Below are 18295 nucleotides of genomic sequence, written 5' to 3' on the forward strand. Positions count from 1 at the left end.
TTGTAAGAGCATTTACCCTCATCTTGCTAAATCTCAACAACTGCTCCCCTTTTCTTGGGTGAGGAAAATGACTCAGAGAAGCTGGTACCTTCCCAAGGTCATGTGGCCTTGGTTGGCAGGGAGGATGGAGGAGGGGACTGGATTCCAGGGTATGTCAGGGTGCTGCACGTGAACCTGGGGGCCCCCCTTATGCCAGAGGCCTCCTTGGGTGGTCATCCTCACCAAGGCTCTGTGAACTCAAGAGGGAGCTGAGAGGGTAGTGATAGCTGATGCTTTATTGAGCACTTACTATGTCCCAAACACCCATGAAGGTGCCCATCACATGTGTTGGTGTGATGTTGTCATCCCACGTGCTCATTTTGTCCCCACTGTGTAGAGGACGAGGATCATACAGATTGGTGGCAGAGCTGGGGCCGAGCCCTCTTACCCAGTGCTTTGCCCACGGTATTTTGTTCAGCCTTACTAGGGCCTGTGATGTCACTCTGTCTTCCCCACCCATGTTAGGGCTGAGGCACAGGGAAGGTCAGGTCACTTGTCTGGGTCACACAGAGTCAAATGGTTCCCTACAGATGTGGCCCAATGTCTGTCTGAGGCCACCGCCTCTGACTTCAAGCCTTGTACTGGAGGCCTCCTGGGCAGCATAGAAGCATTTTGGTGTCCTCACACCTGAAAGGTAGAGCTGGTGGCCTTGGCCTGGCTGTGCTCCCAGCTGGGTCACTTCCTGTAGCTGGGCCCCGGACCTTCTCCCTACCGGGCTTTGCAGCCTCACTTCCCACTGCCCGCATCTGCGCTCCTTTGTCTGCCTAGAAGAGCTGCTTTTTTGTTTATGGGGAAGGCTCAGGGTGCCAGAGATGACCCTCAAGTGGACGCCTGCTGTCAGGATCATAGACAGACCCAGGGCCTGGGGGTGGGGTATCTCTCACCATCTCAGGGGCCTCCTTCCCTCGGTGACAACCAGCTCCCCACTGCCTCTCTTCCCTCCCCAGGGCTTGCTAGGTACGGCATTCCTGCCCCAGTTCTGGGACCCTCCCAGCCTCCGTCCTGGGCAGCCCGTTGGCTGCCCACTGCCCTTGCCCCTGTTCTCTGCCCTGAGAGGCACTGATTGGTGCCAGATGTGCTAACATCGGTTGCACTTTGCAAATGGTGAAGATACATTGCACATATGTTTTTAAGCCTCCAGTATTTTTGTCTAAGGCCCAAGGCCCAAGGAGCAGGGCCTTATGGGCCCAGGGGAGGGGGCTCGCTCTCAGCAGTGTCCGTTCCATCATGGTCACTTCTTGGAGGTGTATCATATGGTGCGTCCCTCTAGAGCCTGTACATGTCCCAGGGGAGAGGGGCTCCCAATTGGGGCCGTGGAGTTCAGTCCTCAGGTCAGCAGCGGCCCTTACCAACGGTCTGACTCCAGCGCTGTCATGGTGACGTCCTCCTCATGAGTAGGCAAAGTGCGTTGTCCTAAAGGAAGGCCCTCTGCACCCTCTTACCAGGCATCTGCCCTGTGTGGCCACTGGTCCTCGCTCTGGAGGATGCTGTGTGCACAAGCCACCAGCCTCCTGGAGCGGGCCCTGCAGGGGCAAATGGACCTGGGCGCAGCAGGTGGGCGTGGATGCAGGGAGTGCAGAGGGGAGGCCAGCAGGGGGAGGGGATGATGCGGGGGAAGGAAGGGCCTCGGCTTAACTGGGGAGGGGGGGGCAGCTTCTCAGAAGTGACAGGAGGAAGGGTTCTGCAGATAGCTGAAGAAAGAGTTCCAGGTAACAGGACAGCGAAGTGCAAGGCCGGGAGGGAGACAGTGCCTGGTTGTTTCTGAACAGCAGGAGGCGCTCATCTGACAGTGCTCACAGGAAGACTTCGTCAACTCTGTAAAGGATGCTGGGGGTGGTGGCGCACGCCTGTAATCCCACTCTGGAAGCTGAGAGGGACAAGTTAAAGCCCAATCTGGGCAAGTTAGCAAGACCCTGTCTCAAAATAAATATATGGTAAATAAATTTTGAAAGGGGGATGTAAGCTCAGTTTGAAGGGCCTGGCTTCAACTGCAAAAAGAAAAGAAAAGCGGTGGAGTACAAGGATATATGTTTGTGCTGCGGGAGACGTAATGACACAAACCGTGTATACACGTGTGTGCTTCCCAATAGGCCGTGTTGTAGGAAGCAAAGGAGTATGTTTGAAATTGTAAAATGACTTGTTATCTTCTCTTGGTCCTTTCAGAGGGGGGAATACGTGTGTCGCGTTCCCAGAAATGAAGTTTTAAGTCTGAAATTTGGGTCTTTTGGGAAGCTGTTTTGGGCCAGTGGCCTGTGCTTGTGGCCCTGGGCCAGGCCCGTGGAGGGGCTGGGCGCTTAGATGGAGTGGAGCGGTCCCACTCAGCCTGGGTGGCCATGGGAGCTGCAGGCAGGAATGTTCTCAAGCCCTGCTGAGCTGGCTCGTGGGGGGCTGCCAGGACAGACACTTTCCTGATGGCTTTGTGGTCACCAGCCTCAGTACTTCGAGGGGGGAGTGGTCGGTTCAGAGGCTGCACAGCAGAAGGAAGCCTCTTGGTCCATACTGCCTGGTCCTATCCTGGTGGCCCTGGTGGCACTGAAGTCCCCAAACAGGGTTGTACGCCCAGCAGGAGGAGGCATATGGGCTCTTTGATGTTGACATGGTGGTCACAGGAGTGGGCGAGGGAGAGCCTACCATGTTTAGTAAGCTCCCCCCCAAAAAACAAAAACACTATGTTTATGTTTAAAAAAGTGACTTTTGGTTAAACAGCAGCATGTTCATCGCGGAAATATGAAAAGAAGGAAAAAGAGGAATAAGAAAATTGAAATCTATAATTCTACATGGTGAGATTGAGGTTTCGTGGCTTGTGAAATAACAGCGTCTTAGATGAGACGGAAGTTTGTTTCCTTCTTACGTAGTTACAGGCAGCCCCAGGCAGACATGGGAGCTACCCTGTCACGAGGGCCGGAAGCTCCTGCCATAAAAGCTGCTCCAACATCTTCAGTATGTGGCTTCAGCTTCGTGGTAGCAGGGTGGCTGCTCGACCTCCGGGCGTCACAACTGTGGTCTAGGCAGTGGGAAGGAGGGATAGCAGGTGCAGGCCCCTGTCCTTCTCCGTGCCCCTAAGATACTTCTCAGGGGTCATATTCATTATATCTCTTATACTTGATCCGCCTGAGCTGAGTCACCCACACTTTGCTGCAAAGGCTTCTGGGAGGCATAGCTTTTACCTCAGATTTGGAGTTCTGTGTCCTAGACCAAGGGCAGGTAGGCCCCCCGATCACACCCACATGGGTTTAGGGTATCTCCTTGTAGCTCCATTTGTTGGTTTTTTCTGTGTATATTTCTTACATTATAAAGAACCCACATTATTGAACCAAGAATGAGATTATACTTTATGTCACCCTCCCCATAAATTGGCTTTCCTCCTAGTTAAGGAAGTAGCCTTTCCCTGTGTTGTTAAGTGGACTCTTGCAGGCCATTTTGTCATGACTGTCCTTTGTTGAAATGGATGATGATCTGTTTATTTACATTTATTTATTTATTTGGTACAGGTCTTGCTACGCAGCTTGGACTCGTGGTGATCCTCCCGTCTCAGCCTCCCTAGTGCTGGGATTAAACATGTCTGCCACCACTCCCAGTTTTAGTGGCTGGCATGACATGCGGAACTAGGGATCGAACCTAGGTCCTTGCACTTGTCACGCAGGCACTTAAACTGCTGAGCTATCTTGCCAGCTCGGCAAATTTTAAACATTAACTTCTACCAAGGACGACATCCCAAGTGGATGGAGTTCTACATCAGTTGCAGAAGTTAAATCTTCACCCCCTGCATGAGATTTCCTTTCTCCCCGGGATAAATGCCAAGAATTAGGACAGTGGAGATAGCTTTGGGCATTGTAGGTCTCCCCAGACTCTGGGCTGTGTGGGACTGCAGGGAGCAGGCTGCGCAAGCCCCCTTCTGTGTCATTCTGACTGTCTTGTCTACTTTCCCGGGACCCCTGGCCACTGGCTGTGTTGGGGGTGAGGTCCTGAGGGCACTGCTCTCTTCTTGTCCCCGCCATGGTCCAGGGTCCCGTCCCTTCCCCCGCCCCCCAACCTGTCCCTGGCTCTCTATTTCCACCATCTGTCTAGTGAGGTCACCCCAGGGCACTAAGCCCCATCCCCATCCCCAGAGGATCAAGTTGCCGGTGTTGGTCTGGGAGAGACTTCAGGACCTCTTTTTGCCTTTTTTTCTCTCCAGGGCGATGTTTATCCTCCAGGGCCATAGCCACAGGATGCAGACAGACGGCGGCTCCCCAAGGCATCCCTAAGGCATCCCTAAGGGCAGCTGCCACCTGTTCTGATGGTTGGGGGGGGGCGGAACCGGGGATTGAACTCAGGCCCTTGCACTTGCCAGGCAAGCGCTTATTCTACTGAGCCATCTCCCCAGCCCCTACTGAACGGCTTTGAGCGCGCTCTTCAGTGCATAGTCCTGAGCTGCTTGCCCTGTAAAATGCCCTCCCCGTGACAGTGCCCCCTGCCTGAGATTGTGTGAGGGTTAGAGCACAAGGAGCACAGATGAGCACAGTGGGGAGGCTTGGGGCCCCTGTCCTTAGCAGCCTGAGACAGGTGGATACCTTGAGCCCAGGAGCTTGAGGCCAGACCGGTCAACACGGCCATCTCAACACTAAACCAAATCAAACCTCTTAGAGAACCACCTGGCACATGATAAAAGCCCAAAGGTATTAGGTAAAACAACCAGTCATTAAAAATGCACTGGAGCCAGGTACAGCAGCATGCGTTTATAATCTCAATTACTCAGGAGGTTGAGGCAGGAGGATCACAGGTTCAAGGTCAGCCTGTGAAGGATACTTTCCTGGTTGGGGGGGCTGTCCCCCAGGCAGAGTGACAGTATAGAAGGTCACAGGTGAGCGTGATGCCCTCTATCAGGACCCTCGAGAAAGGAACTGGCTTGGCCCTGCATGGGCAGTGTTGAGACCTTTGTTTACTGCGGCCCAAAGAGGCCTCTTGGAGAAGAGGTCCCCTGCCATCTGAAGGTGTGGGGCAGGGGCTTTCCACAGAGAACAGCAGGCTCCAAGGGTGGGGCGGCTTGGAGTTGCATTCAAGATTCAAGACTTGAAAAGGTGGCCAGTGAGCCTGGAAGCTGAGCGAGTGAGGGAGGGAGCCCAGCGGTGACGGAGCACCACCAGTGGGATCTCGGCCAAGGGGCCTGACTTCTCCCTAAGTCTTGCTGAGACTTCTGCGCCAGGCTCCCCCTGCTGAGGTCTCTGTGGGACTGTCCTGTGTCCTGGAGAATGCACTTGAGCAGCAGTCCTGACCTCCTCCCACAGGATGCCAGGAACCAAAAACCTCCTCTTCCTGCTTGAGAACTGATGTTCTGAGGTAGGGCAGGGCAGTGCAGAGCAGGACAGACCCGGCAGCGGGAGGCGTGTTTCTAATCCATGTCCTGTCACCAAGTAGCTGTTTGGCTTCAGACTAGCTTCTCATGTCATCAGGGCAGAGTTGGCTAGAGGTGGCAGATCCACAGTCCTACAGCCGCCACCTTCCCTCCCTCCCTTCTTCCTCTGCCTTGGCAGGCATCACTAATCAATCTAGCCTGCTTTCCTCTTCAACTCAGGCTCTGGGGACTGTGGAGACACTTGGGTCAGGAGCCCAGTGGTTCCTTCCTCCCAGCAGCAAGCAGCAGCCAGACAGTCCTGGATTCTAGTTCTGCTGTTGTTTTCTGGCTGGGTTGACCTCTGTCAGATTACTCAAGCTCTGAATGCCTCCCCGAAATCTGCTGGAGCAGGTTGAAAGAACTAATGGCGGCATCTTGCAGATCTCAGCGAATGTCTGTCGTGTGAGTGAACGAGAGCCTGTGCACTTTGTCCCGGGGTGGGGAGTGGTGAGAATTCTCATTTACTGCTGCATGGAGTGTAGCTTGCAGTGATCACAATGGAGAGCCATTTGACACTAGCTGGCGAGTTGACTATGTCCCTAATCCATAGCCAGAGGAGTGTATCCGTGTGAGCCTGGAAGACCTCTATGTGTGCCGGGACTTCCTCCTCTGTGCTCTGGAGGCCGGGTGTGCATGGACAGGAGCCTGAAGACAGCCTCACGGTGCCCAGGAGAGGCGGGTGTGCACTTGGGGAGCCCTGCTGGCTGAGCCCCAGAGCGCCTGTGCACCACAGCACTGCTGGCAGCAAGGGCATCAGACGCACCCTGAAGGTTGGCAGAGTGAGAATGGTTATGTCACACCAACTTTAACTACTAAGCAAGGGGCCAGGGCGATAGCTCAGTAGAATAAGCGCTTTCCTGGCAAATGCAAGGGCCTGAGTTCAATCCCTGGTTCTGAAACAAAAAACAGAAAACAAACAAAAACCAACTACTACGCAAGAAGTGAGCAGCGTGAGGTGTATCCTAGTGTGGGCTCCTCAGGAAGCACCAGGGGATGTTATTTACCTGGAGGTCACCCTGGGAATCATCCTTGGGGTATGAGGGAGGCAGGGAGGAGGAGGCAGCTCTGGCAGATGTGCCACCAAGTGGCTGACTTTATTTTTTTTTGAGATAAGGTCTTGCTATGTAGCCCAGGCTGGCCTCCAACTCATGGTGATCCTCTAGCCTCAGCCTCCAAAATGCTGGGATTACAGATGTGCTCCACCATGCCTGGCAGGTTGTGCCATCAAGCAGGCTGCCCAGTGGGTCACCAGCACCTGACGCCACAGGTGCATGTGGCGACATTTCCCAGATCCAGGGATCAAAGTAATGCTGTCAAGAGATAAGGTGGACCTGCCTCCCCTCAGCAATCGCAGTGGGTCCTCAGGGCCAGAGGAGCAGTCACAGGGAGGTCTAGAAGGTTCCCAGAACCTTTCCCTCATTTGTCTCTGTTTGGCTCCTGATAGCCCAGGACTGTCCCATACATGGGTGAGGGGACACCACTGGCAGCTGGACACGCACGCTCTGGGCTGGGGTCGCATGATTGTGGAGTAAATAAATACAGGAGAGTGACATTGGGCAAGAAAAGCAGGTTGCAGAAAGCATGTTGTTTTCAGCAGTCTTGTGAACATGCAGAACAGAATTCTGTGCTGCTTATCAATGCGAGCGGCATGGTAAGCTGCAAAGGCACGTGTGGGGTTCCATCCACGGGGTGCGCAGCTGGCAGGGTGGGAGTCGCGGGGGTGGCACATACTTGGTGGTATCACCCTCTTTCCTTTTCTACACTGGGATTGATATTCATGTAGGAGAGTGGGTAAAGCGAGCTGATCTTAAGTGTATGCTTATGCTGCCTGCTTCCGCAGTCACTCTTACCAGGAGACAGCCGTGTCTGGAACGCTGCGTGCCCCTTTCTGGCCCGCACCCCCATCTTGGACCTGAGGGATTTCCTTTTGTCAGTGGTTTCAAGAAGACTGGGCATTGTGTTAAGATTTGCCAAACCTGAATAGTGATGAGCGTGGGGGTGGTTGTTATTTCTCTTTCTCTTCCAAAGAGGAGCCTGGGGCAGGTGGGTGTTGGGGTCCACACCAGACCAAGTGCCCAAGGCTGGCTTAGCTTCTAGGGCGCTCTGGAAATCCCGAGGATGGTTTTGGGCCCAGGTTCAGTTTTCATACGAGAGCAGGGTCAGTCCGAGCTTTCCAAAGGTTTGGACAAAGAGTCGCCCGAGAGGGTCTTTTGATGCCCTGGCTGCCTGGAAAAGCCAGTCCTGCCTCGTGTGTGCTCTGTGTGCTGGGGTTGGACCTGCCTCCCCTCAGCAGGTTCAAGGGCTGGGCCTGGAGCCCCTGCTGGCTCATTCTCTGTGGGTCACAAGCTGCTCCCTGTGCCACCATGCTGGCTTGTTTGCAGTTCCTCTGTGGGTGGCCTGAGCCTCCCATTGTCCCAGCACAATAGTGGTGGCCAAGCTCCTGTGGAGAAACCGGGACAGGAAGCCCCATCTAGGCCAGCGGAGTGACACTCCCGCTTGCTTCCTGCCCTCCCCACTGTGGGGCGAGGCTGCCTTTGTCTCTCTCCTGTCTGGGCAAGGCGGGCTACTACAAGACCTCCTGCCAGTATCCTAGACCCTGCTAAGATATCCTTGAAGAACTCTTGGCCACTGCCCCCTGCCATCCTTTCAAAATGAAGATCTGTGGACTCCCGCCATGTGTGTCAAGTCCTGGACAGCCCCTACTTCCTGGGATTTCCGAGCGTCTTTTGTGTGCCAGGCACTGCTGACGACCCTGAAGATCGAGTTGTGAACCACAGAGGAAAGGCCCTGCTTTCCTGGAGTACCCAGCCTCTTTATCCTACACCATCTGAAAAGTAGGCCTCATATTTGGGAAGGGTCATCGATGATTCAGAGAAGTTGGTACACCTTTCTGAGGTCACGCAGTAGGCAGGGAGAAAAATCTGTGGTTTCAACTTAAATCCACAAGTTTCCAAACCTACCTCTACTATAGACAGCTAAATGAGTAGAAATATATATAGGGCTGGGCCCTGAGCGACTCACTGGGAGGAAGAAAACAGCTGTGGTTGGAGGCGCGTTTGTTGAAGGCCAGGCCTGGAGATAAAGCTGCGATGACCGGGGCCAGCACACCTTCCCCAGAGAACAGCAGTGCGCTGTAGTTGGGCTCACCTGGTCCAGTAAGGTCTGGTGAGCCATCAGTCACCCAGGTGGGTGACCAGCATCTCCTGACTCATGGTTTCCTAGAAAGTGTCTTTGTTCTTTCCATGTATATTTACTACGCGACCTGGTTTTTAAAAATTTTTTATTCTTTTAATCAGATCAATTTTGCATAAGCAGCTGTACTTGTAATCCTATTGGTTGGTCACAGTTTGGATTCATGTTGTATCCATCTCATGATTTTGCTCTATAAAATTTACTTTGAGAGCATAGCTTGTTGGCAGCTCCCTTTTGAGGTCCCCTCCTGTCTCTCAGGAACTCTCTCCCTCAATAAGTATTTCCTACTCTTAACCTTCATTGTTCCTTACAATTCATTCTTCACTTTTGGGGAACAGGAACTCAGTGTATCGGCCATCTAGCAGGTCGGGGGTTGTGTATTATTTTCCCGGTATCACTTACACTGGTTGGATTAGGAATTAAGGCTTCGTTCCAGACAGGCTCCCTTCTTATCTTGGCCTGTCTATGAGAAGGAAGTGGAGATTTGTGTAAGTACAGTTTTCTCGCCTTTTGTCAAATGGGTCCATAATTCAAGAAGGGAGTAAAGGACCTCTTGGAGGAGCTGACATTTGAGCCAAGCCCTGGTAGCTAAGAAGGAAGATGGGTAAGGGCGGACTGGGGGAGAACTTCCTGTTGGCGGGAGTAGTGTGTACCAGAGTCCTGAGATAGGAGTAGGTTTGGCTGAAGGTTGCCGAGGTGTGGGAAGCCAGAGTGCTGGGAGGTGAGACCAGGGAGCTTAACAAGGACAAGCTTGTTGATGCTTTATGGCCCATGGAAGGATTCAGATTTTTTTTTTTTAAAGCATGCTGGGAAGCCATTTAAGTTTTAAGCAGTTGATGAGCAGGATCTGATTTGCATGTTTAAAAGGACCCCCTTGCTGTGTGTGCATAGAATAAACTTCGGGAGGGCGTGGGGAGCCAGAGAAGAGGTGGCTGTGTGATTGTATCAGGAAACACTGGTGACATGGGTGGTGGCCATGCAGGTCAGGAGAGGTGGTCAAGTTTTTGAGGTAAAGCAGATCAAATTTGCTGATGGGTAGGAGGTGCACGATAGCCCTTCTGTCCTCAGGGACAACAGCAGTGCCTGGCACGAGAATAGCATTTGCTAATTAGTGGGCTAGGAGAGGGGCTGAGGGTGACTGGGGATTGCGATTGGGGCCCTGAAGGGCAGAGGTGTCATTAGCAGGGAGGATTAGGGGTGGTGTGGGCCCGGAGGGGAGATCTAGAATTAGGTGCCAGCTGTGTTAAGTTTGGGGTGTCCCTTGGGCCACTGGATTCCAGTGGAGGAGCCCAGGCTGGGGTGGTATAAACGTGTGTGTGTGTGTGTGTGTGTGTGTGTGTGTGTGTGTGTGAGAGACCAACCAGCTTAAGGCTGGCTATGGTCACCTGCATTGAGAGTGGACAGAGACAAGACTGCCTTCCTCTGTCCCAGCTTCCCTGTGAACTACCCTTGGAGTGCCAGTGTGCCTGTCCTAACAGGCCTGAGCCTGGGCAGTGGCTGGTTCTGCTGCCCACCACCACGGCTGTCACTCTGAGTGCCAGGAAAGGAGCCGACAGCCATCTGTTAGGGCCAGCCTCCTTTCTGCCACCTGCCTTGTCCCAACTCCTTGCCATCCCTCCACATGTGATGGGACAAAACACATTCCCGATCAGCCTGCAGCCGGGCTCTGTGGCCGGGAGGCCATGTGCTCACCAGCGTGGCCCCCTGCCAGGCCCCCAGCTTAGCCAGTCTTGGCAGGGCTGGTGGCTGGCAGCCCATCAATGCGCCTGTGTCCCTGTGACTGTGACGGATCTAGGACTCCTTTTCTCAGAGGTTTCTGTGTCCCTACAGCCAGGTCACCTGGACCTGGCTTTGCATGCTGGAGCAAGCCAGGCAGAGGTGGCTGTGGGCCCCAGCCGGGGTCTCCCTTCAGTGCCAGCGGCCCCTCCCGTCTTTCATTTCATCCCTGGCCCACCCTATCCTACCCACGCCAAGGGCCAGGCTGTGGCCATCTCTTGTTGGCACACTGCACCTCCTTACACTTAACCTCTTGCTTCCCCCCCCACCCCCCTGATAACTATGTTCTTTCATCAACACTTAAAACTGGGAGACTATGCTGAAAAAATATCTTAATTTCTGCCCCCCGTCGGAACGTCAGGTGATTCTCAGCTGCCACCTTCCCATGAAGCTGGGGGGGGGGTGTGTGTGCGCACCTGTCACTCCAGCATTCTGGGAGGCGGAGGCAGAAGCATAGCAAGTTCAAGCTCAGCCTGGGCAACTCAGGGACTCAGTACCATGAAGTATCATTAAGTACTCACTAAATACCACAAAAGAAAGAAAAAACCAGAGGAAGTGTGTATTTGTGTGTGCGTGCGTGCGTGCGTGCGTGCGTGTGTGTGTGTGTACACATTGATGCGAGTCTATTTTGCATAAAGATTCTCTGGCCAGAAACTGAAGAAAGCAGCTGCGGTTCTCAGGGGTATGGGAAGCGACGTGGTGGACCAGGCCAGGTGTCAGAGAGAGGCTTTGCGTGTTGTTGACACTTTTATGTTGCTGATTTGTGAGCATGTGAATGTTTAAGTTTTGAAGTAAAAGGAGAAATTGAGAAGGGACGATCAGTTGTAGCCTGCGAGGACGGTGGGCGGGCGCCTCCCCTGCCAGTCGCTGACGCTCACCTCTCTCCTGCTTCTCTTCTAGGCGTTCCTGCACCGCATCCGGCAGAATGTGGCAGACTCAGTGGAGAAGGGCCTCACGGAGGAGAACGTCAAGGTGCGGGCCTTGGGCTGAACGCCTTGCGGTTCGTTGGGAATGCCAGGCCCTTGCCAGGCCATGTTCAGGGGATGTGTGGGCGGGGCGCGCATCGCCCTGACCTCTGGCTTTGCCTCTCCATCCACCTTCTCATAGCCTCCCCACTCTGTGCTGGAGCTGGTGGTCAGCAGGGGTGTCAGTTCCAGGTCTTGCTCCAGCACGGACTGGGCTCCGCGTGGCAGCCCCCACTCCCACCTCCTGTGTCCAGCCCCCGGCTTTGAGCCCGTGGAAAATCCCTTCTCATGTGCCTGGGCAGCCCAGCACCCCCAGCTGCACTCTCTGCCCTGTACTGTGTCAAGCAGGCTAGTGAGTAATCGGGCTTGGCTTCTCTTGGCTGGGGCTCTGGGGATACTGAGGAGGACATCAATGAGCCTTCTGTGTGTCTGGCTGCGGCCCCTGCCCGGGCCCAGCTTCCAAGTGACCTTGCTCCCTGGGCAGCTGCGTTTCCGTCCTTGGTCCTTGGAGGAATGGGCAAGCGAGGGGTAAGGGTATCCAGGCGCCTGGCAGCTCACAGGGCACTCGGTCAAGGACACACACACATCCCAGCTCATCTTTCCTGCCCCTTGGTACTTCCAAGGTCATGTTTTTGTATAGGAAAGCAGAGCTCTGAGATGTCACAATGTCATTATATGGATGGTCCTGGGGGACAAGGGTGGGGTGTGTGTGTGTGTGTGTGTGTGTGTGTGTGTACACATGCTTAGGCACATTAAGGTCAAAGCTCTTTGTACATTCATGCATTCACTCATTTATTGAGCACATATTTACTCAGCTCCTGTTTATTATATTTGTTCCATATGCTCATATATTAAAAATTCTTTATTATACTTTTGTTTTATGTATTAATTCTCTTGAGACAGTGTCCCACCGTGCAGTTCGGGCCGGCTTTGAATTCACCATGTAGCCCAGGCTGGCCTTGAACTCACATGATCCTTCTGTCTCCACCTCCTGAGTGCTGAGAGGACAGGTGTGCACTATTATGCCTGGCCTTTATTATGGTTTTAAATTACACAATTTATTATAGTTTTTAGGAGATTACCTTTTTTATGAGGGGTGATTCCTATAGCGTAAGGAGCACAAATTCTAAGTGTGGGTATGGTGGTCACACCTGGCCACATCATGGCCCAAGTGAAGGCAGGGAGGGTTTCCTGCCCCCAGCTGGCTCCTCTTTGTCCTTCCTGGCCAGTCCTCTCTCTTTCAAAGTTACATGGGCTCCTGGGGCCCGTGAGTGTTTTGTGTGTTTTTGAACTAAATCTTCAAGTGAACTCTTTTGTGCCCAGTGTCCCTTGCCCACTGGGGCACCTGTGAAATTTGCCCATGTTCCTGTGTATGGCCTCAGTGCATGCTTTTTCATTGCCCTATAGTATTCCACAGTATGAACGGGCCATAGTTTACATAGCCATTCTCTGGTAGATGGAAGCTTTTTGCTTTTAGTTTATGGCCATCATTTCTTTTGGATATATAGGCAGGGATTGAAATTGCCTCATTTAAAATTACTACACTTTGAAAATTTGCAGCCCTTCCTTGTAGTAAGTGTAACAGTAACTCCTAGAATATGTATCTTTCACATCAGCAGATTCAGCCCTGTGAACTGGCAGGGGGTAAGAGGGAAATGTAGTGAGCAGCACAGGTGTCTGGGCCCACTTCACGTGACGGGTGCCTCCTCATTCCCCCTTCAAGGTCAAGGAGGACGAGACTTTGGTTCTTCCAGCCCTCAGCAGTGAGTGGACACCAGCGCCCTCCGCAGGCTGTCCCCTGATACAGACGCTGGTGCATCCGAAGGGCGTTGGGGTTGTACTTAATTCCCTCTAGTCTTGCCTCACATGTCACCACCTCAGGTGACTGTCCCCGGTAGCCACTGTTCCTTGTATTTGTGGTTGTCTCCTCTCGCCCTGTCCTGCCACTCCTGGTTTTCGCCTTTTCTTCACTCTTTCTTAGCACCTCAGACACTCTTATGTCACCCCTTCGTTGCCTGCCTGCTTCCACTAGACCTTCACTTCCACAGAGGCCGGGCCTGGGCCCTTCCCCGAGCCTCGTACATAGTGGGTGCTCAGTGCGTGCTGACTGGGAGAGAGATTCGCCCCGTACTTAGTTACTGTGTCGGATTATTGAACTGTGTGCGTACTTTAAAATTTAAATTTCAAATGTACTTGTTAAACAAAAGGAAAGTGGAATTTATGCAGTTTAAAGGAAACTTAAAAAGAAAATCTCTCCTAGTCCTCCCCAGAGGCCCTGCGGTTGCTAAGTTATCATCGAAGTCTCTGTGCCTAGCACCAGCAGGGCTGGCATTGTCTGGTGTTCTTTTACACAGATCAGCCCAGAATGGAACCCTGTCCAGAATCTTGATTTTTTTTTCCTCCCACCTAACAGTATGTACTGAGGATCATTATAGGACTCTGTATCCATGAATATAGACCTGCAGATTCTTTTTTCAGCGTGCATAGCATTCCAGCATGTGGAATTTATTTAATAACCTAACGGGTCTCTGCCACTGTGGGAACCTCAGGGGTGAACTCAGACTGTGTGAAACACTCCCAGCACTCCCCTGTCTCACTCCTGGGGCAAAAATCCCCCTAGTTGGAAACGATTGATCCAAAGATTAAGTTCTAAGATGTTGGTCTGGGCATGGTGGCACACACCGGTGATCCCAGTGTGTGGGAGACTGAGGCGGGATGACTGTCGTGCAGTAAGGCCAGCCTGGGCTTCATAGTGAGAGCCTGTCTTAAAAAATTAAAAAACAGTAAATAAAATGTAAAGTTGGTGGATCAAATAATCTTTGCATTTAAAATATTTAGATTGAATCAAGGGAGCGGGCAATTTCATATACCCTGTGATAGTTTGAGTAGCACATTTGAAACATCCTTCCTTACCGCATGGTCCCGGACCATGTCACTGCCATGGATGTACGCACAGGACTCAATGTCACAGATCAGCCGTGGGCTTGGACGTACGGTGGTGTCAGGGAGCGACAGGTGTCTGCACACCGAGTTTTCTCTCCCTGCCACTTGCGCAGCAGGGGGCTCTGGGGTGTTATTGCTTTTCTCTGAGCCCCCATTCCCTGTTGATAAATTGGGGATCAAAGTAGTTTCTATGTCATGGAGGCTTAGTGAGGATTAAATGCCATAACTGAATGTAATGTTCTTAGCACGGGATCAGTCATTAATCCCGATTAGTAAATAAATATTGGTCATATTTCTGCCGTGATTATTTTTGTGAATGGCAAACTGGCTATAGCATTTGAGAATGCCTGTTTGACTATAAGCTCACTAGAACTGGGTATTATTTCTTCCTCTTCCTCCTCCTCATCTTGGAGTGCTCCACCTGGCTCCTCTCATAGGTTAGACAAGCGCTGTACCCCTGAAGTACCCCACCAGCCATGGGTGGTTTAAGATGTGAATAACAGGCCAGGAAGATAGCTTGGCGGTCTAATAAGCACCTGCCAGCTAAGTGCAAGGACCTGAGTTTGATCCCTGGTACCACATGTGCCAGCCCTGTCCCTAGTGAGCCAAGCTGGCTACTGAAACCAGGCATGGTGGCGCACACTTGTAATCCCAGTGCTGGGGAGGTGGAGACAGGAGAATCATTATGAGTCCAAGCTGTGTAGTGAGACCCTGTAGCAAATAAATAAATAAAAGATTTAAAAAACATTTTTTTTTTAAAGATGCGATTAACACTGTCCTTGGGCCCACGTTTGCCTGCAGATCCTGTTCTCAAACATTGAAGATATCCTGGAGGTTCATAAGGATTTCCTAGCGGCCCTGGAATATTGTCTGCACCCCGAGCCTCAATCTCAGCATGAACTTGGGAATGTTTTCTTGAAATTCGTGAGTATAACGCACCAGCCCCAGGGGGAGTCTAGGCTGTTGGTAGAGGGAGCGGCCCCAGCCTCGCACCCCAGCACAAAGGGACGCGGTCAGACCAGCAGCCTCTGGGAGGCTTCAGCTGCTTATCCCTTTCTCGGTTTTCTGTGCGTGTGACTTCTTGCCGAGTGACTGCCCTGGGGGCAGCCCTGTGCCGCAGAATGACCAACAGAGGTAGCCGGTGGCGAGGGGCATGGCTTTGGCATGAAAGGGACCTGGGTTTAGTTGGGCTTAGCCATCTGCTGGCCAGCGAGATGTCTGGGGCTCGATGTCCTCTCTGTGCTTGTCACTCTAACCTCTGCTCTCGTGTGTGTGGGGGTGGCCCTAGGTCCCTGGAATGGCGGGGCTCAGGCCACTCAAGGCCACTGAGTTCCGTACCTCAGGATCCTGCACTGACAGAATCCTCTTCAAGGGAGAAAAGCCCACCTTCCCTGAGGCAAGAGACTCAGGGCGAACCCAGCCACCGTAAGCTTCCGGGTCTTCCTCTGATTAAGGCAGAATCACACCCACCTCCCTAGGTTGATGGAAGACTCCGAATGATAAAGCAACAAAATGTGGGACAGTGGTGGTTCTGGAATGTGTGAGTGTGAGAGTGTGTGTGCAAGAAGTTTGTGTATGTGAGTGAGTGATTGTGTATGATTCTGCTCAGGGAATGCTAACAGTGTCTTGAGACAATTTTTTTGGTCACGGCTCCTGGGGAAGCCTAGGACTTCTAGCAGGTGGCGGCCAGGGATGCCACTGTGTGTGACCCCCCAGCAGAGATTTTTTCAGCCTTTGTGGCAGCAGTATTGAGGCTGGGCTGGAAGAACACGGTGCCTGGGTGGCCTGCGTTAGCTTTGTCACCACCGTCATCACCACTGCCTCACTTCTCCAGGTTGCCTCTTGTGGTCGGAGTCCAGGATTCTGGGGTGTGGGCAGCCCTGTGCTCAGGGGGTGATGGCTCAGAGGTGGTGACAGTCGGGAGCCCTGCTCCTGGCCAGGATGCTGGGCTGCTTATTAGCTGTGTTATTCTTACAAGCTGCAGATTACTCAGGGTGGGCAGCATCCACACACACCCCCCCCCTTTTTTTTTTTGTATTTAGGACAGGGTCTACAGGGTCTGCAGGGTCTCACTATGTAGATTAGACTCATAGTGATCCTCCTGTTTACAGCTTCTCAAGTGCTGGGATTACAGGTGCACGCCACCACACCCAGTCTCAATCCCGTCTCAGCATGCCCCAGGGGCGGGGCTGGGCCGGCAAAGCAGGCCCAGGGATCAAACTCCGGGTCCCTGTGTCTGCCTAAGCAGGTGCTTTAATTTGCTGAGCTATTTGGTCGGCTCTAGCATCCACACCCTTAATCCTAGTGCCCCTGACTCCAGCATTGCACCATGAATCAATCCCAGCGTCCCATACTGTAGATCTAGTCACCTCTGAAAAAGCCCCTGATATGACTGCATGAGGCTTTAGGGGGACATCTAGACACAAGCCATAGCAGTGTGTCTATGCCTCAGTGTTCTCATCTGTGAGATGGGTAAAGCACAGCGTGTGTAGTGAGCAGTACGGGAGCTGATATGAGGAGAGTACTCAGTACAGCTCCAGTCACAGCAGGATGTGCAGGGGGCCATGATGGGGAGTGCTAGTGGGGGGCTTTGAGGTCCTGCTTGGAGAGACAGAAAAGGGGCATCTGCTTGGGTGTGAAGGGCCCTTTGTCAGTGGTGCAGGGGAGGTGGGAGGCATGCTCAGAGGTGTCTAAAAAGGGAATGAAAGCCAGGGAGGAAAGGGCGAGCGCTGTGCCTCTAGAGCTAGCTGCCCAGGTTTGATCTGCATTGTGCTGACCGGCTGAGCAACCTTGGGCTTCTTGGGACCCAGTCTTTAACTCTGTGAAATGGAGACACAATGGCACCTGCCACGTGGGCCGCCATGAGGATGAAGTGGGTTAATCTGAGTGAAGCATTTGGGGTGGGAGCAGCACTGTGGGTACTGGGAGGAGGTAGCACCAGGCTGGGCTTGAGGTGATGGCCTGGCCCAGGGTATGATGGTCTGTGGTGCATCGGGAGCCTTGGGGTGCACTCTCCAGCTGGCCAGTACCCAATCCCCAGGGCTCCGACTTTCCTGCCTGAGCTCCATGGCAGGGGGCCAGTGAGAGACTGTATCAGAAGGCCGGTGGGCCTTCCACACCCAGTCCTTTTGCAGAGTCCCTAGGCAGGCAGGTGTGGGGGGCAGTGAGGTCTATGGGGCGGTGAGGTCCGTGCCCACCGGGAAGCCTCTTCCCCCAACTCCCCATGCTACCCTACTCTCCTCAAAGAGCCTTCTCCATGGTGACCATTGGTGTCATGGTGTGTGAGTGTGTGTGTGTGTGTGTGTGTGTGTGTGTGTGTAGTCTGCATTAGGCAGACCGACCTCATTCATGGCCGAGCAGCCACCTGGTGTCCTGCAGACCCAGCACCCCTGCTGCCTGGGCCATGTGGATCAGCACAGGAGAGCCTGCCTACCTGACCTCGCACCTCGACCGTGCTGCTTCCCAGATCTACGATTCTGGGCGAAGGCCCTGGCCGCTCTGTGCCTCAGTTGTCCCATCTGTAAAACAGGGGTGGTGGAACCCCCTTCCTAGCGTGCTTGAGAGAATCAAGGTAATAGTGGGTAGCACATCATAAGTTCTCAGTTTGTGGGATCCGCTGCTTTGTGGTGCCAGAGCTCCATGGCAGGGGGCCAGCAAGAGGCTCAGTCTGACCCCAGGCTTCACCTTTAGGAAGGTCCAAAGGCCAGCTGGTCCTCTGAGGCACAGCTGTGTGCAGGATCCCCGGGACTAGGCTTGCTGGGCCATGTGCCAGGCTCCTGAGGATAGATCCTGGGCTGCCCAAGATCCCTCTCAGCCTGGCCTTCCTGCCTGCTGTGTGTGAGGTCCAGCACAGGATGGGGGTCCAAGGTAGTGATAGGAACGAAGTGTTTTGGAGGTGGCTTCTCTGTGAACTGCCAGAGTGACCTGCTGGGGACGTAATCCTGGCTTCTTCACTCCTCCTCTGGGACCCTTTAAAGGCTCCCTGTACTGGATGAATCCTCACATT

The 18295-nt window shown here is 53.2% G+C and overlaps 1 protein-coding gene across 1 annotated transcript in view; it reads left to right on the forward strand.

The window, feature by feature from the left end:
* Positions 1-18295, forward strand: part of Prex1 (phosphatidylinositol-3,4,5-trisphosphate dependent Rac exchange factor 1) — a 168115-nt gene that overhangs the window by 61977 nt on the left and 87843 nt on the right. The window contains exons 2-3 of the mRNA XM_004636113.2: positions 11282-11353; positions 15091-15213. Coding sequence (XP_004636170.1) covers positions 11282-11353; positions 15091-15213 — 195 coding nt within the window. The remainder of the gene's footprint in view (positions 1-11281; positions 11354-15090; positions 15214-18295) is intronic.

This window comes from Octodon degus, unplaced genomic scaffold (genome assembly GCF_000260255.1).
Source record: "Octodon degus isolate 3935 unplaced genomic scaffold, OctDeg1.0 scaffold00077, whole genome shotgun sequence".
Taxonomy (NCBI): Eukaryota; Metazoa; Chordata; class Mammalia; order Rodentia; family Octodontidae; genus Octodon; species Octodon degus.